The sequence below is a fragment of the Schistocerca cancellata genome, chromosome 8 (assembly GCF_023864275.1).
Source record: "Schistocerca cancellata isolate TAMUIC-IGC-003103 chromosome 8, iqSchCanc2.1, whole genome shotgun sequence".
Lineage (NCBI taxonomy): Eukaryota > Metazoa > Arthropoda > Insecta > Orthoptera > Acrididae > Schistocerca > Schistocerca cancellata.
This window is the reverse complement of record NC_064633.1, coordinates 38,446,211-38,473,540: the sequence shown is the minus strand read 5'-3', so window position 1 is coordinate 38,473,540 and position 27,330 is coordinate 38,446,211. Positions and strand designations below refer to the sequence as shown.

General features: G+C 40.9%; 1 protein-coding gene across 1 annotated transcript in view; it reads left to right on the top strand.

Moving 5' to 3' along the window:
- Positions 1–5,826, top strand: part of LOC126094634 (multidrug resistance protein homolog 49-like) — a 437,775-nt gene extending 431,949 nt beyond the window's left edge. Inside the window, exons 23-24 of the mRNA XM_049909121.1 lie at positions 1,675–1,821; positions 4,558–5,826. Of these exons, the coding sequence (XP_049765078.1) occupies positions 1,675–1,821; positions 4,558–4,749 (339 nt within the window). The 3' untranslated portion in view covers positions 4,750–5,826. The remainder of the gene's footprint in view (positions 1–1,674; positions 1,822–4,557) is intronic.
- The last annotated feature ends 21,504 nt before the right edge of the window (positions 5,827–27,330 follow it).

Below are 27,330 nucleotides of genomic sequence, written 5' to 3'. Positions count from 1 at the left end.
CTCAGAAGAGCCTTTTTTGATGATAGCATTCTTATTTTTCTTGTTTTGTCACTGTATGTGGCCGTGAGAGATCAGTGATCTAGTTCAGCAGCCATTTGTGTAGACTTTCTGCCATCCTCCTAGCGCAGTCCATTGCCCGGGGTGCACCATCTTGGAGGTTATCTACACGTTGCACCCCATGTAGGGAGATGCTAAAATGACACACATTTGGCTGTCAAGAGTGCAGAATATTATTGAAAGACCATTCACATAATCCAAGGAATTTCTGGTCATATGTGAAGGCTATAAGTGGCAACGTGGCAATATCAATAGAAAGGATGGCTACAAACTTTGGTGTTCTGGCTGCTGGCTATCCCAGTTCAGTGGGCTACATGCAGTTGCAGAGCAGAAGCCTCCCTAGGCATGGATGGAGCAGCCTAAACAAACTGGTATAGAGGAACTGTCAGTGTATTTCTGCACATGCCAGTAAGAAAACATGTCCACCAGGAGCCAAGCCCTTATTTGCAGACTTGCCAAACACTGGCAAACTGGCTAGTCCACAAAGATCATCTTTCCTACCCTCTATCCTTTTTTGTAAGTAGCCTGTAATAGAGCTGCCTTTCCTCCTGCCAAACCAGTTTTACCCAGACAAAAGCCATTCTAATAGGGTTGAAATATATGTTTTATAGTTTATAACCAAAGTATTTTATATAATGACAGTACAACAACTTGAAGAAATTTAGTCAACAATATTCAACATTTCGTAACTCATTCAAATTTAGAGATAGAAATATACTTTCTTTTACAAATTGTTCAGAATTTAATGCTGAACATAAAAATTACAATAACTCAAAATCCAAAATTTGTGCTTTCTATCTTATGTATGTCATTCACCCACATTCTGATATAAAAGTTAAAAAAAGTTATTTCCAATAAGTTACAATCAGACCTATACAGCAACATAGTGTGAAAGGAGAGCTGGTTAGGTGGAAGTGATTGCTCCATCACAGATATGGATATTATGAATCCTCAAAAAAATGTGGAACAAGGAATAAACTTCAAGCTCAGAGAAAGTGCAACATAAGATGAGAATCTAATTACAGTAGTTGGTGAAGCAATTTTAGGTCATAAACTTATCCAGTGTTGACACTTGGTACTGTTAACAGCTAAAATTGTTTTTCATAGATGAAGAAATGTGAAAGAAGTGTTTGAGAATTTGTACATGTTACATGATGAGATATTCTCTCTCTCTCTCTCTCTCTCTCTCTCTCTCTCTCTCTCACACACACACACACACACACACACACACACACACACACACACACACACACACAGAGAGAGAGAGAGAGAGAGAGAGAGAGAGAGAGAGAGAGAGGGGGGGGGGGGGGGGGGGCAGTGGTGGTATGAACTGTAGTCATTCTAACTGCTTTGGCTTCAAGAATTAAATATATACACATAAATCATAAAGTCTTGTGTAAGATGCTTTAGTGTGAAGCCACAGTTTGCCAATTTGATGTTTTAAATGACTCATAACTTTTGTTTCAAATGCGTATTTTAATGGTTATGTTACACATATGTTAAAGAGGATATATTTGTATCAATGTGAAAAATTAAATTCTTTTGAAACTTCAGTTTGGCCTCTTCATCAATAACTAATCTTACCTAATGTTTGCTTGTTTACTTCTGTCTTTCAAGGGTTATGAAACTCGACTGGGGCAAAAGGGAACTCAACTGTCTGGTGGGCAAAAACAAAGAATAGCCATTGCTAGGGCTCTTGTCAGAAATCCAAAAGTCTTACTGCTGGATGAAGCAACCTCAGCACTTGACAATGAAAGTGAGAAGGTAAGAGTTCTAAAACAAAACTTATTTGAAAAATATGAAAGAAATGCTGGCCATTAGTTTATGAGGCGAACTTTTTGGTACTGCATACCCTGGCTTTCAGAATTGTCAGTTTCTTCCTCAAGGATAAAAAAAAACCTAATAGGTGGAGCAAGTCTGAAAAGTAAGGGCAGTTCACTCAGATCTTGGCGATCAGTCAAACTCATGAGGAGGATGGGAGATTCCCCTAATATGGAATATTATGTGCACTGTCTAGTGAATTCTTCAAATTCTTAATTCACTTTCAAAGTTAAATTTCTCATGATCCTATTTTAAATCACATGTCTCATTTTTTTTTAGTTTTTGATGTGAAATATTCTTTTCCACACAGCCTTGACCTTTAAGGCAAGTGTATCTCTTTGATGCCAAATGCTTGTAGCAAAAAACCACTAGTGTCATCTCTGCCTTCACTGCCAGTAATTATCCCCCTGTCCTGTTGCCCCTGATTCTGCTGATTCATGTAAATCAACAACCAGTGAACGTGCTTCTGACTGCATGGTACGTACATAAATGAGGGGGAATGAGCAGATAGTAAATGAGAGCTAATAACAAAGAAACAAGATTGCACAAATTGCAAGTACTATGAAACTATTTGTCACAGCACATTATTGCATGACTATGGTTTGACTTTGAACTGTGCATTTAAACTGAGACAAGTTTTGTAAGAATTGATGACATCAATAACAGTGGATGAGCAGTTTACTGAAGATGTATTCCTGAACTCCATCAAAAGGTATTGTAGCAGGATGAAAGTTAAGCAACTAAATCAAATCATTATGTTATGTGATTTTTTACCCCACAAATAAAAAATATTATCAAGGCAGTCATCGCACATTTATTGCCAGAAACAAACTGAAGATCAGCTGGAGAATCATCCTCAAACCACAGGGCTTGTACAGTAATATGACAGGGAACTCTGATGTCAGATGCCCTTTGATTAATTTTGGGTAAAGGATGGTGTGGGAAAGAGAATAGCTGTCATGGGAACAAATATGTTATGGCATCATTAATTACTTCACCAATAACTGAACAGTAGTCATAACTTATGTATACAAGACTAAAATCTCAGTTATGTAATATGTATTTTCAGCACAAATACAGTTGTCTCACATGCTCCAGTCAAGTAAATAAAAGTGGTAAAGCTTTATTATTTTGTAGAGTATATTAGCTTGGTATGCTTTTCTTACATCTCTTAGCTACAGTGCTTTCAGCCTTTGGCTCAACAAAAATTAAACTGTTAAGGTAACATTTCAAATGCCTGATATTATTTGTTCACTGTATTCATGCTCATTGTAATATTTTTATACTGGTCTTTGGTTTCCAGTTGACTTTTTTCTTTATTTATATATGTCAGAGTTCCTCGATCGTGTCGTCAGATGGTAAAAATCAGTGCTAGAATCTTAAAGTGATGAGTTTATATAGGTTGCATATCCCTAATAACGCATAAAATCTATCCTATTCAATGTAAAATTATATTAATTTTAGCTTGTTACACCATTTTGAAGCACTCGGCAGTTCTAAACTGCTTTGAAGTGTACTTGTTTGACAGATGCGTAAGCAAAATCTCAAAGTTTACGCTCATACTTGTGTATTCACTTGCTTTTTGTCCGCCCCAAGTAGCTGAGTGGTCAGCGGAACAGAATGGCAATCCCCGGGTCCGGGTTCGATTCCCGGCTGGGTCGGAGATTTTCTCCGCTGAGGGACTGGGTGTTGTGTTGTCCTAATCATCATTATTTCATCCCCATCGATGCGCAAGTTGCCAAAGTGCCATCAAATCTAAAGACTTGCACCTGTTGAATGGTCTACCGAAACGGAGGCCCTAGTCACACGACATTTACATTTTTTATTTGCTTTTTCATATATGTTATGTAACCAGAATATTTATTAGGAATAACAAAACTAGAGGTAAATAAATTTTGCTACTAGGGCCCCAGTCAGTCAGTAAAAACAGATTCCTTATAGGATCACTTTGTTGCCAGTCTTTCTGTCTGTCTGTCAATCCGATTGTTAAAAACCCTTTTTCTCAGTAAAGGATAGATGTATCAAGGTGAAATTCATGTCACACACCGAGGTCTACAGATCCTTGGCAGTGTAAAAACCGTAATTTTCTAAGTCAATGCAGTCAAAAGATATTGCCATTTTTGACAAATATTTTGATACTTGCAAATTCACTTACTGAGATCTGTAGGGTACTTTCCATTGACCTAAAAATCATGAAATTTTGGAAGAAGCAAGGTTTCACAGTACAAGTAAAGGAAAAAATCAGAAAATTGTTACTTTTTAATTATATTACACACACACACACACACACACACACACACACACACACACACACACACACACAATTTTTTTGTCCTTGCAACTTAAAATTTAAAATTAAAACATTCTTGAAAGGAAATTCCTGAGACTGATATCTTGCCAGTATCAGTGCCGATAAAAAGCAAAAATCATTGAGACTGTTGTTTCCTTGAATGGATGAACTGTCTATACACATAATTAAGTTTGTACGGAACCCCTATAGCATGAGTCTACTTGCACTTGGCCAATTTTTGTAAGTAGATATGATATAGATATTTAATATGCACGTGTACTCCTAATTTTACATATAATTCAGACTACATATAATAATGTTTACCATGACATCATTGTATGCTAACAAGAAATCAGATTTAAAACCATACTTTTAAATGTTATTTATAGGTTGTGCAAGAGGCTTTGGATCAGGCAAGAGAAGGGCGAACATGTATCACCATTGCACACAGGCTAAGTTCCATACAGCAGGCTGATGTAATCTATGTAATAAGCAATGGTGCAGTACTTGAAAAAGGATCACATCAACAGCTCATGACATTAAGGGGCATGTACTATCAAATGCATCAACAGGGGCTGTAGAAAATGTTTCAGTAGATATCATTTGGTGCTCACCAAACAAGTTTTTATGGCCAATTGGTGTTCCACCAATTACAAACCATCATCTGTTAACTATTATTACAATAATTTCCAAGAAGTTTTCTAAGAGGAGACTACTTGAACATTCCAGCAAGGAAATAATGAAAATGTTCGAGAAGTGAGAAACATATTGGGATATTTGTATTCCAATATTTATGTATAAGTCTCACATTGAGAAAATGTCGTAATCCTCATTCCAAAAACATTTGGCATGGTTCCTAAAATTAAGTGCTACATTGTAAGTGTTTTTTCAGATACGGAGTTTTACACAATTTCAAATTCTTCCTGTTGCATTCTTGTGAAGATCTTGAATATTGAAATATATTGATAATGGCATATTTCTGTCCATCAATATAAGTTAGTACAGTTTATCTGTAATAAATTTTGTTATCATTTAGAACTATTTATCTTTAACGAGCCATAAATAGCAGTAAGAAGATTGAGCTACAGAGTACAATCTGCCGCACTTAATTTAATGATTGTACTAGTGTTTTAAAAATCAGATGTTCGTGGAGCACAGTGGTATTGATAATCATAGTTGGGCAAGCAGCTCATATGTTTCTTGTTGAAGCAGGAGGCACAGTATGTTAAGCTATGTAACAGCTGATTGTTTTTAGTGTAAGAGCAGTGGAGAAATAAAATACAATGTATAATAATGAAGGAACTGTTCTACCAACATAGACAATAATTTTTGTACCATACTACATAGATATGTCATATGTCTATTACTATAGTAGAAATACTTGTACATTTTAGTATATTCGTCTGTCATTTAGTTTATTTTTGTATTGAATGTAGTGAAACACTCCCAGTTATTGATTAGGTTTTAGCATCTGTAAGATGTTCAGGCAAATGTATGAAACATCATACAGAGTGGGTTTCATTCCAGAAACTTTGCACAGGTTTGAATGTCATATCTCTAAATGGATGTATACAGTACATCTGAAATGACAACACTCTCAAGCTCCAACTGACCTGTTTAAAAGTTTTGTATTAAAGAATAAAGTTTTATAAGATAAACATAGAATTTTATATTTCTTAATGTGGAAGTCTCTTTGAGATAATGTGAAACAGAGTTTCATTAAATTAATTGTGTGCCTACCATCCACCCATAAACCAAGAATCAACTGGTGTGTAATATGTTTGTTAGAGAAGGTTTCACAGATATTATCTATTGGAACCGTATGCAGTCATCATCAGTAGTCTCACTAAAAATGAAAGTTGCCCTGCAGCTATCCAAAATGCAATTAATATTTTGTTTTTGGTGGCAGTTGTTATCTGTTGCACACTATTTCCACATTTACAAGTTTCTCTACAGAAAACCTGCACATATAGAGCATACCTGACAGTAGGACTAAAGGAATAATATTTTCAGAGTGAATCACACTACTTGTGCATAACAGTTTGCATCTGAATGTTTCTGGTAAGAGGCTACTTGCATGGCTAATTGCCAGAAGCATCCACTCTGACCAAAGCGGTATCCATCCTACTCGTCGATTTTCAGTGTGTTCACTACAACTTTTGTAGGATAAATTCATCTGAAAAACAGAGCTCCAAGATTAAATATAGTTACAGTTGAAACTACTTGTAGTTCAACAAAATGCTGCTATTTGGACAAAGTCAAGGACATTACAGGAGATGCATTTAGGTTGGTTTGTTGGTTTAAAAGAGGGGGGGAGGGGGGGGGGGGGAAGGGACCAAACTGCAAGGTCATCGGTCCCTAGGCATTTAGGTGTTCTCCAACAAAATGTCACATGCCTTATGGAAAAGAAATACTTTTCGTATCCATTCGAGAAGGTTAAAACTTAGATGCAATTTCAGCAGACCTATCAGAACATCACATAGAAACTGAATGGGCATGTCTTGATGGGTACAAGCAAATATTATACTACTGTAGAATGAATCACAATAATAGGGGAGTGACTTATTCACTAGACTTAGCAGTGTAATGCATTACAAAGAATAGTACAAAATACTGAAGCAAGTAATCCAAAAATCAAAGCAGTTTTATTATGAGATAAAGATAATTACATCAGGCAAGAAAATAAAAACTGTATGGGGTATAGTGAAGACAGAGATAGGTGGGGCCGAAAAGGAACAGATAGCTCTAAAAATAAATGAGACATTGGTAATAAGTGCTAAAAAGTGTTGCAAACTTCTTAAACAAGTACTTTGTTTCTGTTATTGACAGCTTGGTGGGCGGGGAAGGGGTTGGGGTGGGGGAGGGGTCTCAGGTTTGGTGAACAGTTCAGTGGAGTATCTTGACATACTGGACCACAACATACTGTTGGAGAAGCTCCAAGTATATGGCATTAGAGGCACTGCACTAAAATGGTTCACTTTGTACTTGACGAACAGGAAACAAGGAATACAAATAAAACGTGAACTAAAGGAAAACACCTGGACGTGCTTCTTAGATGCAGAAGTTCTAAATAAAGGATTCCCTCAGGGATCCATTCTTGGGCCAATCCTCTTTCACCTTTATATAAATGATCTAGGCCTGAACATTGAGTCACAAACAAACACTTTTTTTTGTAGATGACAAAAGCATCTTAATTATAGGAAATACCCAAGTCACCTTCAAACAGCTGTTAATAAGACTACTGAACTGCTAAATAGATGGTTTGAGTGGAATGAACTTATGATAAACATGAAAGAAACAACGTTCCTAAATTTCTGTTTAAAAGGTGATCCATGCTGCACCAATGTGACAATAAACTGCAACAAAATTTCTTCTTCTCCAGAAACAAGGTTTTTAGGCTCATGGCTTCAAAATAACTTCAGATGGCACACACATAAAAACAAAATCAATGGAACACTAAAGAAAATATGTTACAGTCTGTGTTTACTCTCTGTCAAAGCAAGTTATAGCACTGTCTGAACTGCCTACTTTGCTCAATTCCACAGCATCCTACTGTACAGAATTATTTTCTGGGATGATACACAATCTAGTTCAGTCATCTAGTTAACTAAAAAAAGAACTGTAAGAGCCATGGAACATGCTCGACAAACAGATTCTTGCAAGCCCCTCTTTCAGAAGTCATCAATTCTCCCTCTTCCCTGTCTGTATCTATTAGAAATATCCATCCACACATATACAGACGTGTCTGTATATGTGTGGATGGATATGTGTGTGTGTGCGAGTGTATACCCGTCCTTTTTTCCCCATAAGGTAAGTCTTTCCGCTCCCGGGACTGGAATGACTCCTTACCCTCTCCCTTAAAACCCACATCCTTTAGTCTTTCCCTCTCCTTCCCTCTTTCCTGATGAGGCAACAGTTTGTTGCGAAAGCTTGAATTTTGTGTGTATGTTTGTGTTCGTTTGTGTGTCTGTCGACCTGCCAGCACTTTCATTTGGTAAGTCACATCATCTTTGTTTTTAGGTATATTTTTCCTTCATGGAATGTTTCCTTCTATTATAACCATATATATATATATATATATACACACACACAGGGTGGACCACTGATTGTGGATATATATACCGCTGTGTCTGTATATGTGCAGATGGATATATATCTCTGTGTGTGTGTGTGTGTGTGTGTGTGTGGGTGTGCGCGCGCGCGCGCGCTTGTATACCTGTCCTTTTTTCCACCTAAGGTAAGTCTTTCCGCTCCCGGGACTGGAATGACTCTTTATGCTCTCCCTTAAAACCCACATCCTTTCGTCTTTCCTTCTCCTTCCCTCTTTCCTGATGAAGCAACCTTGGGTTATGAAAGGTTGAAATTTGTGTGTGTTTGTGTGTTTTTTATTGTCTCTATCAACATACCAACGCTTTCGTTTGGTAAGTTACAGCATCTTTGTTTTTAGATATATTTTTCCCACGTGGAATATTTCCCTCTATTATATATAAACAAGAAAGTGCTGGTAGATAGACACAATAAAAAACACACACACAAATTTCAAGCTTTCGCAACCCATGGTTGCTTCATCAGGAAAGAGGGAAGGAGAGAAAAAGACGAAAGGATGTGTGTTTTAAGGGATAGGGTAAGGAGTCATTCCAATCCTAGGAGCGGAGAGACTTACCTTAGGGGGAAAAAAGGACAGGTATACGCGCGCGCGCAAACACACACACACACACACACACACACACACACACACACACACACACACACACACACACACACACATATCAATCCGTACATATACAGACACAGGCAGACATATGTAAAGGCAAAGAATTTGGGCAGAGATGTCGAGGCGGAAGTACAGAGGCAAAGGTGTTGTTGAGTGACAAGTGATATACGAGGGGTGGCAATTTAAAATTAGCGGAGGTTGAGGCCTGGTGGGTAACGGGAAGAGGGATATATTGAAGGGCAAGTTCCCATCTCCAATTGTTTTCATTCATTAATTTTATTTAAGTCAGATGCGATAACATGTGCTGTCAGGATCTTGAAAATGGAAAAATGCCGTGTTTCAAATCAGATCTTGTTTAAACTTGATATGAAGAATGTCTGTGTTAATGTATGACTTCTGATGTGAAAGTATACATTGATAACTGAAAGTTGGTGTGTTTCTCAATCAAGAACATGAAGATGTTGGAATATGATAAAGATGTGTTTTTAATTCTTTTAGCCTGTTGTCATCATATGATGATTGATTTGAGGACCGAGTTTCATTTCAAAATTTTGGAAGGTCATTAAATATTAATGTTCAGGAACCAATCAATATATTGAGAGTTGCCAGCAGAGATAGTAGGAAACTGGTGCAATTTGGGAAAAGACAAGGAGTTCTATGAATGTTTGATATGCACAAATCTATATCTTCATCTCTCTCAACTTCTGAACTTGCAGAAAGTTAATCTCAAGAGTCCTCTGAGTTAATTCAGTTTTCATTGTGGCAGTCCTCTGGAAAAGAACTCTGTTCATCCATATCTGCATCTACATGGATACTCTGCAAATCACACTTAAGTGCCTATTATTCCACTCTTGAAGAGTGCATGGAAAAAACAGACACCTATATCTTTCCGTGCAAGCTGTGATTTTCCTTATTTTATTATGATGATCATTTCTCTCCCTGTAGGTCAGCATTAACAAAATATTTTTGCATTCGGAGGAGAGTTGCTGGTTGAAATTTCATAACAAGATTCCACCACAATGAAAAATGCCTTTGCTTTAATGGTGCCCATCCCAAATCATGTTCATGACACACTCTCCCCTGTTTTGCGATAATATATTATGTGCTGTTCTTTGTTGAACTTTCTCTATTTACTCCATTAATCCTATCTGGTAAGGATCCCAGACTACGCAGCAGTACTCCAAAAGAAGATGGACAAGCATAGTGTAGGCAGTCTATTTAGTAGATGTGTTACATTTTTTAAGTGTTCTGCCAGTAAAACACAGTCTTTGGTTTATCTTCTCCACAGCATATTCTGTGTGTTCTTTCCTATTTATTTTGTTTGTAACTGTAATTTATAGGCATTTAGTTGAATTTATGGCCTTTAGATTAGAATGATTTACTGTGTAACCAAAGTTTAATGGATTCTTTTTCTTGTGGATGACCTCACACTATTCATTATTTAGGGTAAATTGCCAATTTTTGCATCATTCAGATATCTTTTCTAAATCTTCTTGCAATTTGTTTAGATTCCTGATGAGTTTACTAGACAATAAACGACAGCATCCTCTGCAATCAATGTTAAGGTCAAAATTTAGTAGTTTCCACATTTTATTGAAAGTGTGCACTACCATTTCAAATACTGGTGTTGCAACATATTTAAAGAAAGGGGCGTGGTGCCGTAGGGGGCAACATAACATATACAGTGCCACTGGGTTTGGTACTGGGCCAGCCAGCATTGTTTCTGACCTACACAAACAAAGGGCAGTTCAAAAACTGTAATGTTTCCTGATGACACAAGCATACTAATCAAGGGTTCAAACTCAACCCTAGCAGACACAGGTCAGATGATAGCTGAACAGATCTACAACTGGCTCACAGCCAACAGTTTTAAGTCTTAATCTCATAAAAACTTTTATTATTCTATTTCAAACATACAGTAATGACAATATAGCACCAGAAGTAGATATTAATAGATATACACTGAAAGAAGCACACTATGTAAAATTCTTTGGGGTCCAGTTTAATAACAAGTTAAAATGATATCAACTCATCTTTAAGCTAATCAAGAAGCTCAGTTAAGTCTGTTGTATTGTCAGAAGCAGAATCTATGTGCATATATTTGTGTTCTCCTCCTGGACCCTGGATCGATTTAAAAAAAAAAAAAAAAAAAAAAAAAAAAAAAAAAAAAATGGAACAGAAACAAAAGACCTTAAGAGTTTCAACCCAGTGGGGTTGATAACCCCCTAGCTCAAATAGTGGAGATATGGGCAAAAAAATGTTTTTCCCAACCCCCAGCATATAGGCTGCCCTAAGTGACAGCCATGTTGTGTGGGAACAGTATTGGTCTGCCATATCAACTACATGTCAGAGGCGAGAAAGGTTTTCTGGATCCCAAAATGTAAGCTGCCTTGCATCACAGACATGTTGTGTTGGATTAGTGTTGTCCTGCTTTATCAACCTGTTATTTATGAGCCTCTATGGAATGATATTTCAGGGGCTACACATGCAAATGAGTATGGCTGTGGACTGGTTTATATGGATACAGGAGAGGATATACAGAGCATGAGGAAGGAGAAAATGGAGAGAGAGAGAGAAGGAGGGGCAGATGGCTGAAGGAGGTGGAACATGTAGAGGGGTAGTGGGCAGTTGGAAAAAGAAGATGGGAAGGCAGAGATGGAAAGAGAGAGGGAGAGGAGGATATGGTTAGAGGATGAGAGGGAAGATAATGTGGTCAGAGAGTGGGGAGGAGGAGGTAGACAGATAGACATAAGAGGGTGAGGAGGATGGACAGAGAGCAGAGGAGGTGGACACAGAGGGGGAGGATGAGGCGTGTTCAACATTAGTGTCAAATGCATACAGGGATGAAAGCATGGGAAAGAAGCTAGTATAACATAAAGCTATGTATGTCTTGCAGCAGCATTATTAAGAATCTGAGAAGTCTTAGACTCACTTTCCAATACATTTAGCCCTAAAGGTCTTTGTTGCCAATTATGAAGATTAGTTTGAACTGGACAATGATGTACATAATCACAACAAGACACACAAAAATAATTTTCATGTAGACTTTGCCTCCTTTTCTAGGTTTTGGAATGGAGTTGTGTAGGAATATACTGCACAACAAAATTAAAGCAGCACTTTTTTGAAACTCGGTCATTTTCTTCCATTCCAATGCAGAAGTTTGAAATTTGGCTTGAAGGTACCCACTACCTTCGTCTGCTTGGCGAATGGTCCTTCTGAGATCCCCCAGTTCAGCAACATGTGCACCTTTGTTGGGCACCTTAAAAATGTCTCTGTACAGAGGCACCCATCCACTGATTCATATCTGCTGGTGGAATAGGCGACCCTTTCAACACTAGTGCATGCTGGCTGCATGCAAAATCTGAGGGATGAGACGAACAGATGCAGGTATGTTTCCAGATTCACTAACAGCAAGTAAAGCCATTACTTAAGAAAGGGAGCAGAGGTGAATTATGAAATGATAATGAAGAATAGAACTGTAAGTTAAATGGCAAAATTTGAAAGACTACAGTGGTCATAATATGGTTTCAGAGAAGGGAAGTCAACTATAAGACTTAACTAAAATATTCTGAGTTAGTTTGAGAGGCAACAGAAGACTTGCGGATCTTTATGGACCTGTTTAAGGTATATGAGTGTGTTAATAATTCCAAGCCAATGCAGAAACTATATCAGTACAGGCATGAGGGAACTACTATGACGTTACAAAATTGTATTTTATGACTAGGAAATAACAAAGAATTCAGACATACTAATGAGGGAAATACAATCCTGGAAATTGAAATAAGAACACCGTGAATTCATTGTCCCAGGAAGGGGAAACTTTATTGACACATTCCTGGTGTCAGATACATCACATGATCACACTGACAGAACCACAGGCACATAGACACAGGCAACAGAGCATGCACAATGTCGGCACTAGTACAGTGTATATCCACCTTTCGCAGCAATGCAGGCTGCTATTCTCCCATGGAGACGATCGTAGAGATGCTGGATGTAGTCCTGTGGAACGGCTTGCCATGCCATTTCCACCTGGCGCCTCAGTTGGACCAGCGTTCGTGCTGGACGTGCAGACCGCGAGAGACGACGCTTCATCCAGTCCCAAACATGCTCAATGGGGGACAGATCCGGAGATCTTGCTGGCCAGGGTAGTTGACTTACACCTTCTAGAGCACGTTGGGTGGCACGGGATACATGCGGACGTGCATTGTCCTGTTGGAACAGCAAGTTCCCTTGCCAGTCTAGGAATGGTAGAACAATGGGTTCGATGACTGTTTGGATGTACCGTGCACTATTCAGTGTCCCCTCGACGATCACCAGTGGTGTACGGCCAGTGTAGGAGATCGCTCCCCACACCATGATGCCGGGTGTTGGCCCTGTGTGCCTCGGTCGTATGCAGTCCTGATTGTGGCGCTCACCTGCACGGCGCCAAACACGCATACGACCATCATTGGCACCAAGGCAGAAGCGACTCTCATCGCTGAAGACGACACGTCTCCATTCGTCCCTCCATTCACGCCTGTCGCGACACCACTGGAGGCGGGCTGCACGATGTTGGGGCGTGAGCGGAAGACGGCCTAACGGTGTGCGGGACCGTAGCCCAGCTTCATGGAGACGGTTGCGAATGGTCCTCGCCGATACCCCAGGAGCAACAGTGTCCCTAATTTGCTGGGAAGTGGCGGTGCGGTCCCTACGGCACTGCGTAGGATCCTACGGTCTTGGCGTGCATCCGCGCATTGCTGCGGTCCGGTCCCAGGTCGACGGGCACGTGCACCTTCCGCCAACCACTGGCGACAACATCGATGTACTGTGGAGACCTCACGCCCCACGTGTTGAGCAATTCGGCGGTACGTCCACCCGGCCTCCCGCATGCCCACTATACGCCCTCGCTCAAAGTCCGTCAACTGCACATACAGTTCACGTCCACGCTGTCGCGGCATGCTACCAGTGTTAAAAACTGCGATGGAGCTCCGTATGCCACGGCAAACTGGCTGACACTGACGGTGGCGAGGCACAAATGCTGCGCAGCTAGCGCCATTCGACAGCCAACACCGCGGTTCCTGGTGTGTCCGCTGTGCCGTGCGTGTGATCATTGCTTGTACAGCCCTCTCGCAGTGTCCGGAGCAAGTATGGTGGGTCTGACACACCGGTGTCAATGTGTTCTTTTTTCCATTTCCGGGAGTGTATAATGAATTACAGATTGGAGTTATTAAGAGTCAGACATGATGTGTCACAGGGTTCTGTACTCAGATCAATAACATTTATTCTCTGTGTATATGATTTACCAGAGAATATGAGTCAGAAATAATGTATACTGATGATGCAGCATTTATTTGTGTAACTGAGACAAAGAAGGAGCTTGGAGTGGAAGCAGTGCTCAGAACCCTCAGTAAATGTAGTCCATCAGCAAAGGAAGTGGTTTACAAAACCCTTGTGTGGCCAATACTTGAATATTTCTCCTCAGTTTCTCCATACCAGACAGGACTGATAGAGGAAACAGAGAAGATCCAAGGAAGAGCAACAAGTTTATTTACAGGTTCATTTAGTAAGCACGAAAATGTCTCACAGGTGCTGAGCCACTTCCAGGGCAGACACGGCCGGAGAGACCTTCTGCCTCATGGTGTGGTTCACTGTTTAAGTTCTGAGAGTATATTTTCCTAGAAGAGTCAGCCAACATTGCTTCCTCCTAAGTATACCTCATGAGAAGAGCTCACAGAGAGGCTTACCAGCAATCATTCCTCTGAATAACCATTTATGACTGGAACAGTAAGAGGGAGAAGTATTGGAACAGGAAGAGGGGGGAGTGAATAGATGTAGATACTGCAGAGTGAAAACATAACTTAGACAAAATAGTCTTTTTTAAATCAGTCTAAAACAATGTACGTAAGATCAAAGAGAGTGAAATGTGTAATGTAAACATTAAAACAGAGAGGTAGTTAAAGAAGTAAGGAACACAAAATATTATGAGGTATTATAGATAAAAATTTGACATGAGTGGAGGACAAGGAGAAATACATAGATTATCCTGAAAGAAATTCTTAGTCTCTCATATGCCGGCCGCGGTGGCTGAGCGGTTCTAGGCGCTCAGTCCAGAACTGCGCGACTGCTACGGTTGCAGGTTCGAATCCTGCCTTGGGCATGGATGTGTGTGATGTCCTTAGGTTAGTTAGGTTTAAGTAGTTCTAAGTTCGAGGGAACTGATGACCACAGCTGTTAAGTCCCATAGTGCTCAGAGCCATTTGAACCATCTTAGTCTCTCCATAATGCCAGGATCAACTCGTCTTGTTTACATAATTCCATTAAATGACACAGCTGAATAAAAATGCGCTTTATAATTTGTATATGCACTCCACAGAGATGACATAACACTGAATCTCTTAAATTTGGGACAAAACTAGACATACGAGCCTGGCTGCCACTGGTCCTTGTACATGTTTTAATATTTGAAATATGAATACACTCACTATTTAAAACAGTAGTTTTAATTTTTATAATTCAAACTTACAGATTTTGTATTTACAATTTGTTACAATCATTTCACAATAATAAACATGCTGAATGATTACAGTTTTCATTACCAAAACACATAAAATACTATTTCATAATAAGATTTGATTTACAAATGTCAATAACATTTAAATACAGGTTTGGTTTTGATATTAACATGAATCCTGGATCTTTAGATACATGTGAACCATTATTACTATCAGATTTCTGTATACAAGTTTTGTAAATACAAATTTCAAAATTTATTATATTTGTTACATACATTTTCAGAATTAAACTGCATTTCATCATAATTTTGCTATATTACTTTATTCTTTAGTTCCAGGTACCTCAGTTTCATTAATGCAGTCAAGTAATGTCAATAGAATGTATGCTCAGTCAATACCAGCTGCTCTGTGTCACCCTCTTCATTTTGTATTGTCCAATTCTGTTATCAGATTTTTTAGCAACCTACATAACTTAATTTAGGAAATAAAAAAACTAAACTTTTCAAAAACTACTCAACAGTGTCTCCTCTCTCTCTCTCTCTCTCTCTCTCTCTCACACGCAAGCGCGCGCGCGCACACACACACACACACACACACACACACACACACACACACAAGCTGCTACATTGTAACAGAAAATGTGTAATAACCTTTAATATACCTTTAAGTGTAATTGTGATATCTTTTATTGTATTTACATTTTAATTAAGTCATGATGTAATGTAACACAGTACATGCAGTGGGAACAAAGATGTTACATCTTGTCTTGGTCTGTGCTGGTATAAAATTGTATGATCCACGAAATACTATCAGCTGAAAATTATGAGCTAGAGCCCATAGGCAAAGAATAAATAAATAAATACATCTCATCAAGTACCCTAGCTTGACACTTAATTTTTTTAACCTCAAAATGTTTCCCTTGAAGTTTAACATATGTAGCAAGTTACCTCCATCAAATAGTCTTCCAGTTACACTTCTTTCTCTATTACTTTCTCAGTCACTCATTCTATTTCCTTTCTCCCTCTCTCAATTACTTATGTTTTATCACATTTCTTTTTGTCTACCTCTCATCCTTTCATGATCATTGCTGCCAGTATCCACCAGCTTGTAATTTCGGTTTTCATGTGTTAATATAAACCTTTTTTTTTCCTGCTACATCTGCAACTCTTTTCACTATTTATGTAACCATTGTTTGAAAATCTTTGATTCCTTTAGCCCGTATTACAAAGGCTCGTGCTACTCTGCTTGACCAAGTTTGTGTCAGTGTGGATAGGTACCCAAGACAGAGGTTAATACAAGGTATCGTGATCATCTGGCACAGCTACTTGCAGTGCCTCTCAGCTGCCCTTCGTCTCAGGATGAATTTGTTGTATATAAGAGAAACTTCTTCAAGTGAAATATGGAATATTTTTGGCTATTGATTTCTAATGAATCATGGGGAATTTTTTGGTAAATCTAATACAAGTGACAAGTTCTACCATTTCACAACAAAACTCAGTGAATATTTTCAAACAGGTTTTCCAAAAAAATAAAAAAAAATAAAAGTAAATCAAGTGCAAAAATACAAACAAACCAAAGAACTGGATTACAGCAGGAATCAGAGTTCCCTGTAACAGGAAGAGGGCTTTATTTAAACTTTCAAGAGAAAACAATGATCCACAGTTTCTAAATTATTTAAAAAATTATAAATTAGTTGTGAAGCAGGTCTTAAAAGAGCCAAAGTTCAGAGAAAATGACACTTATATCAGGGAATAATCAAACAAAATGAAGATATTATGGAAAGCTTTGCAACAACTTGCTGGAAGAAGGAAATTCAAAACAATATTGATCTATCCCATGATGGCAGTCTTGTTAATGTCTATTAGTTGGTTTCAGATCTGTTCACTTTGTACTTTGCCACAATTACAAAGGATGTAGTGACTAAAAAACTGGAAACTAACGTTTGAAAAACATCCAGGAACTTGTAAATCTTGAAGTTAACAAAAGGACCACGTTTTTTTATCCTGTTGTCAAGTTGAGCTGCTAAAAATCATACATTCACTAAATAATAGTCATTCAAGAGAGCACTGATGGGGGCAGACCCACGGTCAGCAGGCATCATTGAGCAGATGATTTGTGTGCGGATGCACTTAACCATTTGTGTCATGGTCGGCTGCCAAGCAGGACACAGCTGCACTGTTTCTCAGTGGTAGCCCAATGTGACAAAAGTGACCAGCAGTGCTGTGCCCAGCTGCTAAGAACACAGTTGGACTGGCCCACAGCACTCGTACTGTATAGACGATACAGTGCCAAATGTTGAAGAGGTCGGAGGGGGTGGCCACCACGCCAAACAAGCAAAGGCTTGACAGTTGTGTATAATGTTCAGGAAAATGAAACCTTCAGTGATGAGTCATACTGTTGGCCTAACTCCTTGGTGCACCAGGTTGAGTAATTGTTCAAAAATTGTGCAGTGTGTGGATGTGGGAAGTAGAGGCAAAATTTTGTTCTGAGACATATTGCAAAGTATTTGGACATTAGTCCCAAGGATTATCTGCTGTTCTATGTGGATATTGGTGGAACCATTGTTAAGTAAGTCCGTAATGGTCATTTCATGGCTCTGCTCTTCCACTAGTTCATCCTAATCTAGTAGTAGAGAAGTAACATTGATCCTTGACATGTAGCGTGTGACTCTCTTGTCAGCACTATGTAGACATCTGTCCTACATTGTGCAGTGAGGTCGAGGAGACAGAAGTGTCTGTCTGGGCTTGTGAGCTATATAGATAACAACGCCTCTTCCTTCAGTATCTTCTCTAAAATGTCTGACTGTTTCGTAGACTATGAGTAATTCAAAATGGAATGCAGACCATTTTGACTGAGAGGTCTTGACTTTTTTTGTGAAGAAGGGAAGGGGTTGTGCTTTACCTGCCGCAACTTGTAAGACCTCTCCAGTGGCTGAACTACTAGTTCCAGTTGTGACAGTGAGCTGTGAAACGGGCACTGGGTGGGCCAAAGTGGTCGCTTATGCGAGGCAGCCTTTGGCTAGGGTGAATGCTTCTTGAATTTTCTCACTCCATGATAATGAATACCTTGCTCATTCGGTCCAATAAGAGCATCAGTGAGGGGTACTTGTATCACGTCCACAACGCCTAGAAGTGTCGTGGGTCATGGTAAATCAGCGGAGGTGGTAACTGCTTAATGAGTTCTGTTAGTTTAAAGGTGGGTTTCATCCCTATGGCATTTAGTAGATGTGTGAAAAAGGTCGCTTCTGCTTTCTGCAATTGTGATTTATACTCGATTACGACTATATTTCCGTCCTGCAGGACAGAGAGAACTAGTTCAAGATCCCGTTCATGATTGTGCCAGGTGGCAGAAATATTGCGATATCGTACAGAAAAGCTAACAAAGGTCAAATTTGAAGAGAAATGCGTCAATGAACTGCTGCCAAATTTGAGCTGCAGGCATGTGCAGGAACTCAAAATGTCCCAACCATGTGATTATTACGATCTTAGAGGCGTCGTTCTGGATTATAGGTATTTCGAGGTAAGTTTTTCTGCAGTCAGTGACGCTGAAAGTAGTGATAGCTGCTAGAGAGTGTGCAAAGTTCTGAATATTTGGAATTGGATAACTGTCGTGTATTGTTCGAGCGTTGACTATGTAATCACCACAGAGTCTCTCAGAACCGTCCGTTTTCGGAACAAGTTTTGTTTGGAGGGGGGGGGGGGGAGGGGGGGGGGAGAGGCATGAGCTGTCCAAAGGATGGAATATCCTTGACTGTAACAGTTCATTGATGCTACTTTTGTGACTCGTAAATGTACCAGTGTTAGTTGGCGTGCTGTACAGTGGACTGGCAGACTGGGACTCGAGAGAATTTCGTGCACCGTACCATTTTGGATGGCACATTGTTTACCTTTCACTCATGAGTGAATGGGTGGGGGGATGGTACACTCATTCGATGTGCTGAGAACTCAGGCAGAATGCACCGTACAGACCTGCTTGGACACGGTCTGCTTGGGGTCGGTGACTGTGCAGCTGTGAGTCGTAACAGCACTGAAGCATTGTCAGCCAGGTGGAGGCAGTGTTGACATTGGCTGTGTGATGTGTGAGCAAAAAGGCTTTCACATTGCTCGTGCACAAGTGCAGTGGTCACATCATATGTATGTGTTGTTGTGAAAATGCGATGCCGATGTGGAGTGCATCCGAGGTAAAGCTAGTGTGTCATCATTAGATTCTCCATCGCCATAATATACTCCTTTGGTGCATTAGAGTATGTGTCATCGTCGTGCTGATGCCCAGAGGAGACGTCAAGGCAGAGAGCCCTGCGGTGAGTTGTCCCTGTCATGATGCAGTAGTGCTGCATTTTTTAAATCCGGTAAAGGGGAAAGTGCCATAGGAGGTCCATTCCTACCACTGGTTCTCTCACGTCTGTACTGAAGGAAGTCCACGGAAACTGTTGATGACAGCTTATTTTTCAGGTACATTTAGTGGCTCCACGCACGGTGATATGTGAGTCATTTGTGGCATGGAGCTACAGGGCTCTTGTATAAGATAGTGTTGTGTTTGTGTCTTTACTACCATACTGATGTCTGACCCCGTATCGATGAGGAAGTATTTACATGTGCTTCAGTCAAATGTATAGAGTTTTCCACTCAACAGTGGTAGTGGCGTGGAGGATGTCTGACCCACACACTGTGGGCATAGGCAGCACGACATTTTGGCTGGTGCATTTACTGTGGCATGCGTTTGGAGTTTAGGTAGCTGCGAGGAAGCTGGCAGTTACGTGCGGCATCGCCAAACCGGGCATGATACCAACAGTTCGCTGATCTTAAAGGCGGTGGGAGTGCTCAGTGCATTGTTGCTCGCTCGAAATGGTGGTGGTGTGCATGTTGCACATGTCGGTGTCCTGGCTGGCGGCTTTGACGTCACTGTCTTGCGGTTTCGACAAGGGTCAGAGCGATTTGGCACACATGGAGTTCAATTGACGTCCAGCGCTGTATGGCGTGTTATTGTCCACAGCACTGATGTATTGCCTATGCTATAGTACAGTGAACTTTCTGTCCACCAGGTATAGCTTCTTCTCTAGAAGCTCTGCCTCCTGAGCAGTCATGGTGAGTTGTAGCTACAGCGGAGGTCTGACAATCCATAGAGTCCATAATGCCACATCCGGCATGAGGTTCACCGAGTAGTGGCTATAGCTGGTAGAGCGGTGTCTTGTCGACAAGTTGTAGATCGTAGATTCCCTGTTTCAGTTGTTGTTCTGGTGTGTGTGACAAGTGATGCAGCAAGGCGGACTTTGCCGCTTCATACTTGTTTAGTTTGGGTGGCATGAGAATGACATCCCCAATACTATCAGCATTGCTAAGTGGAAAATTAATGTCACAAATAGAGAGTTATCATCCAAAATTCCTAATGAAGTAAACACACAATTTACTGTCGCTAACCAAAGTGCCGGTTCTTCTGGCGGGAATGGCGGCAGTGTGTGTTGCGTGACGAGTCTCTGAAGTATGACCTAGCTGTGGTTCCACTGATGCTATCATGCAAAATGGTGTAATCGACGAAGTGTCACGGAGCATTCACAGCGCAATTGAGAATCCGGTAATTGCATCTGGGTAGTGCTGGCCTGTTGCACCATACGTGGTGGTCATATTGCCTAATAGCGTTCGTGACATTGCTGCCGTGGTTGGCATGGGAGTCATATTGTTCTTCATATTTAGTCTGACCTGTCCGCTGAACCATGAACTGGTGATGCTGAATCTTGTACGAAGTCCTACAGTAGATTGTTGATGGTGATCATCATTGTGGGAAGCCAGAGTTGCATCGTTTTGAGAACAACGCCCATAGTTGTATTTAGTTCATATCTGAGAACTCATCAACAGTTATTACTCTGATGATGCACATGACTCATGTCAATGCTTGAGGTGCGGTCTTACGGGGCTGATGGTATGATGTAACTGATGCAAGATGGCTCCATTGTTACTGCGTATTATGACGATACTGAACAAAATGCCCCTCTGTCACGTTATGTGATTGTTGCAGGTTGCCAACTTGCTAACATTCGCTGTTAGCTGCAGATATCATGCCAATAAGAGATGACACGTTGGTACGACACGCCTTTATTGTTCATAATCTGACGTACAAGACATCGACATGGTGCAAGATTGTAGACTCCTAGGAAATGATAAGTTATAGACCTGCAGTATTATTATCTGGATTTTCAGAAATTTTGAACAACTCTTTCTGGCTCGCCTAAATTTTTTTTTTTCATTCACAATAATATATTGTCAGTATGTCAACGTGGTTTCAGAACACAGCATTCCACTTAGACTGCTACTTTTCACCTTGTCAATCTTATCTTAAATGCAACTGACAAACTCTCCAAAATCCCAGGTGTTTTCTCAGATTTGATGAAAGCTTTTGATAGTGTAGATCATTCAGTTCTCCTAAACAAACTTAACTAATATGGTGTGCGAAGTGTGCCAAGTGAGTGACTGACATCTTACATAAGTATCGATCTCGTATTACAGAGGTCAAACGCAAGCACGGTAGTACTTGAATCTCAATGTAGACAAGTGTAATGTGCTGCGAATACATAGAAATATAGATCTCTTATCATTTAGCTACAAAATAGCAGGTCAGCAAATGGAAGCAGTTAATTCCATAAATTATCTGGGAGTACGCATTAGGAGTGATTTAAAATGGAATGATCATATAAAGTTGATTGTCGGTAAAGCAGATGCCAGACTGAGATTAATTGGAAGAATCCTAAGGAAATGCAATCCGAAAACAAAGGAAGTAGGTTACAGTACGCTTGTTCGCTCACTGCTAGAATGCTGCTCAGCAGTGTGGGATCCGTGCCAGAAGGGGTTGATAGAAGAGGTATAGAGGATCCAACGGAGAGCAGCGCACTTCGTTACAGGATCATATAGTAATCGCGAAAGCATTACGGAGATGATAGATAAACTCCAGTGGAAGACTCTGCAGGAGAGATGCTCAGTAGCTCGGTACGGGCTTTTGTTAAAGTTTTGAGAACATACCTTCACCGAAGAGTCAAGCAGTACGAGGTGCATTCAAGTTGTAAGGCCTCCGATTTTTTTTCTCCGGACTGCAAAGAGATAGAAACATGTGCATTGTTTTAAAATGAGGCCGCGTTCATTTTCAATACATCCCAGAGATGGCAGCACCGTACGGCAGATGGAATTTTACTGCCAGCGGCGAGAATGAGAACTGTTTTAAATAGTTTAAAGGGCGACGTTTTCCTTACTTGAACAGCGTGCAATCATTCGTTTTCTGAATTTGCATGGTGTGAAACCAATTGAAATTCAATTATCAGTTGAAGGAGACATGTGGTGATGGAGTTATTGATGTGTCGAAAGTGCGTTCGTGGGTGCGACAGTTTAATGAAGGCAGAACATCGTGTGACAACAAACCGAAACAACCTCGGGCTCGCACAAGCCGGTCTGACGACATGATTGAGAAAGTGGAGAGAATTGTTTTGGGGGATCACCGAATGACTATTGAACAGTTCGCCTCCAGAGTTGGCATTTCTATGGGTTCTGTGCACACAATCCTGCATGACGACCTGAAAATGCGAAAAGTGTCATCGAGGTGGGTGCCATGAATTCTGATGGACGACCACACGGCTGCCCGTGTGGCATGTTGCCAAGCAATGTCGACGCGCAACGACAACATGAATGGGACTTTCTTTTCGTCGGTTGTGACAATGGATTAGACGTGGATGCCATTTTTCAATTCAGAAACAAAGCGCCAGTCAGCTCAATGGAAGCACACAGATTCACCACCACCAAAAAAATTTCGGGTAAGCGCCAGTGCTGAAAAAATGATGGTGTCCATGTTCTGGGACAGCGAGGGCGTAATCCTTACCCATTGCGTTCCAAAGGGCACTACGGTAACAGGTGCATCCTACGAAAATGTTTTGAAGAACAAATTCCTTCCTGCACTGCAACAGAAACGTCCGGGAAGGGCTGCGCGTGTGTTGTTTCACCAAGACAACGCACCCGCACATCGAGCTAACGTTACGCAACAGTTTCTTCGTGATAACAACTTTGAAGTGATTCCTCATGCTCCCTACTCACCTGACCTGGCTCCTAGTGACTTTTGGCTTTTTCCAACAATGAAAGACACTCTCCGTGGCCGCACATTCACCAGCCGTGCTGCTATTGCCTCAGCGATTTTCCAGTGGTCAAAACAGACTCTTAAAGAAGCCTTCCCCGCTGCCGTGGAATCATGGTGTCAGCGTTGTGAAAAATGTGTACGTCTGCAGGGCGATTACGTCGAGAAGTAACGCCAGTTTCATCGATTTCAGGTGAGTAGTTAATTAGAAAAAAAATCGGAGGCCTTAGAACTTGAATGCACCTCGTATATTGCTCCCTCCTACGTGTATCTCGCGAAGAGACCATGATGATAAAATCAGAGAGATTAGAGCCCACACAGAAGCATACCGACAATCCTTCTTTCCACGAACAATACGAGACTGCAATAGAAGGGAGAACCGATAGAGGTGCTCCGGGTACCCTCCGCCACACACCGTCAGGTGGCTTGCGGAGTATGGATGTTGGTGTAGATGTAGTACTACACAAAACTATCTTTCAGAGAAATCCTTACTAGAGCACTGCATCCGCTTGGCGAATCTGCGTGAGTAGCGTTCGTCTGCAACTCTATAGTGATGCACGGGGATGGCAGTTCATGCAATCGGTTACCAGGCGACGCTCGCTCACGTAGTGATAACGCAAGATTCGCGTGCCCGTGACATGCGGGTACGTAAACATTTGCAGTCTACACAGATTTCCGATACAACGTAGAGACGCTAATGGGCTCGGCAAGCGTTCACATGCATTTTGAATTAGAATTTCTTTTTAACTGTCGAGTTTCCATGTGTTTTATGGATAAGGAGTGTACTGTATACCTAAGATTCACGAATGTTACCACAGTATAACGAAAATTAAAGTGATAATCGAATATTGAAAGTTATTGACGGTCCTTGTTCCAGTCGTGGAACTGTATATTCCGTGAAATAATAGCTGATGAATTAATGCTCGCTTTCAGTCAGCTGCTAAAATCGCACTTACATTTAGACCTACTTTGAACAGAACAAATTAAAAAGATATACGCTGAGGAGCGTGACAATAGGCTTTCATCAGTAAATCGAGCAAATGGACTGGGAGGATTCATTACATTTGATAATATGAACAGAACGAGAAAGGAAGCGTAAGGTGTAGTGGTGAAAATAGATGGGTATAATTAGAGTAGATTTCTATCCGGATGTTAAGTCAAACGAGTAGATCATTCAAGCAAATTTATTCGCCAATATGTTATCTATAAATTAAATAACGAATAACATATAATGCCTCCGTATTTTCTTTGTTTACTTCTTGTACAAAATTAATATTTGCAATTTCTGTTCGATAGATAACTTATTAATGATTTGTCCAGAAATATGCTTTTATGGCTCAGTGGCTTAGGTTCCATACTACAAGGCTTAGGATTAGGGTTGGAGCCCCAGTTGGTCTTACGGTTTTCTGCGTTCTTATCACTTCCTTCACATATAGCAATAACAGTAATGCCAAGTTGGGTTGGGTTGTTTTGGGGAAGGAGACCAGACAGCGAGGTCATCGGTCTCATCGGATTGAGGAAGGAAGTCGGCCGTGCCCTTTCAGAGGAACCATCCAGGCATTTGCCTGGAGCGATTTAGGGAAATCACGGAAAACCTAAATCAGGATGGCCGGACGCGGAATTGAACCGTCGTCCTCCCGAATGCGAGTCCAGTGTCTAACCACTGCGCCACCTCGCTCGGTAATGCCAAGTGTAGCTGCATCGTATCACTCAGCACCTGTTGAAATGTAGGTCCCGTTCTATCTGGCACCCCACCATGCCTAGTAAAGTTCTGCAGTACTTAAACATCCTTCAAGTTGAGCACAGCTTTACTTAGTTTAAAGCGTAACAAATAAAACATAAGAATGTTTACAGGCGGACTGCCTCAGCAGTTTTGGCTGTAACGCACTCTGCAGCCGCAACGCTGAGCAGTCAATTTAGTCAGCGAGCTGACGGTCAATCGTTTCAGATCACCCGAGCGAGATGGATGTGGAATATGTTATGCCTCTTTTTGTCATAAGAAACGTACTTTACTATAACTATAAAAAATCATTTTTCTGTCGTTTTACTGGCTTTATGCGTTACCGATTATAAGTTTAATTGAATATTGTAGGAGCATACGGAAAATGTAGTGACTCATCTATTTCTGTGCAATTAATTTTGCATGAAAATTCCGTTAGTAAAAATTTACTAATATCGGAGGAAAGCGTCATTGTCGGACACGAGGCTTTCGGTATACTTGAATATTTTGTGCGTCCCTATGGAGGAAGAAATTTAACAAACAATAAAAGAACCTTTAAAAACCGGCTGTCTCGGACTTGGCGGTTTATGTGATAAATTTTTGGCACTTTGGCAAATAAACAGAGAACGGAGAATTTTTCATCGCCGAGTGGGTGTTCGAGTCGAATTTGCAATTGGCGCAATAAATGCGTGTTGTGTTTTACAAAATAATTGCCAGAAAGAGATGGCAATAAATCTGCAGACAAATTGTACGTCCCTCCAGGACTGGAAATTGCCCCAGGTCCTACAAGCTGTCGAAAGTACTCATGGAATTTGTTCCAGGATGGGGGCAATGTCTGGCTGTTTCGACAAGTGAACAAACTGAAGACAGCCACATACGTTCTCCACCAGACAGCCTGCATAAAAAAGGCAGTTGAGCCACGAAATCACAGCGGCCCAGTTGCGCGGACTACAATGCACGTCATTTTTTATTTTTATTAAAAATGAAACTCCTCCAGCTGTACATAAGATTTCATATTTATTTGGTTACTAGTTTCAACGTTGCGTCAACGCCATCTTCAGGCCCGTACACTTTGATGATATCAAGGCAAGGCGGGCTTGGCTGTTATTTACATATACACGAGACATCAGTGTTTCCAAAACATGTGGCAGGTGTTCCTCGTGAAATTGGTAATGTCAGTAGTGAGTCAGTTCAAGCTGTTGTTAATAGTGAATTAGCACTAGTGGTGCTATGGCAAGATATAAGTGTAACATTGAGAGCATTTAACGACACCTGCGTGGGTGAGTCGCTACGCAGACATCTCTCGCTTGGCAGTTAGGCCTGTGCTGGATCGGCAGGTACGCGTGGTGGCTGGGTAAGCATGTACACAGCCGGAGGCGACTTGCGTGTCCCTGTTAGGATCGCTAGGAAAAATGCACACTGTGCTATTCTGGGGAGCACTGGAACAGATTTCTATAGTGCGACCTGTGACGTCAGTATCCACAGGTAGAGAGGTCTTGTACCAGCAATGGTAAACACGCGCGACAGCCCAGAGGGTGACTTGCCTCTTATTTACGTAGACATGTGACAGTATAACACTCGAAGAACTCTTAACTGTAGACACGACTTTCAGCTGCCGTCGGCAGCGGCGCAAGAGCAAATGCCTAGCGCTCCTGTGCTGGCTTGCATCCGGCAGTGGCTTGTGACTGCGTCTGCTCGTGCGCGCGTTGGAACAATTCACTGTACGTCCAATTGACGATAGTTGGAAAGCGTTTCTTTACGTGCAGTGAGTGTTTGCGCACTGCTTTATTTTCGACTGTTTAAGCGTTGTGAGCCGGCCGCGGTGGCCGTGCGGTTCTGGCACTGCAGTCCGGAACCGCGGGACTGCTACGGTCGCAGGTTCGAATCCTGCCTCGGGCATGGGTGTGTGTGATGTCCTTAGGTTAGTTAGGTTTAAGTAGTTCTAATTTCTAGGGGACTTATGACCTAAGATGTTGAGTCCCATAGTGCTCAGAGCCATTTGAAGCATTGTGAGCGTGTTTGCAGAGCCTTTTACATGCATTATTTCCGTGACCTACGTATAGTTTGCATGTCTGTATGGTGTGTACTGCATTATTTCGGTAATTTGCGAATTGTTTGCGTCTCTGCA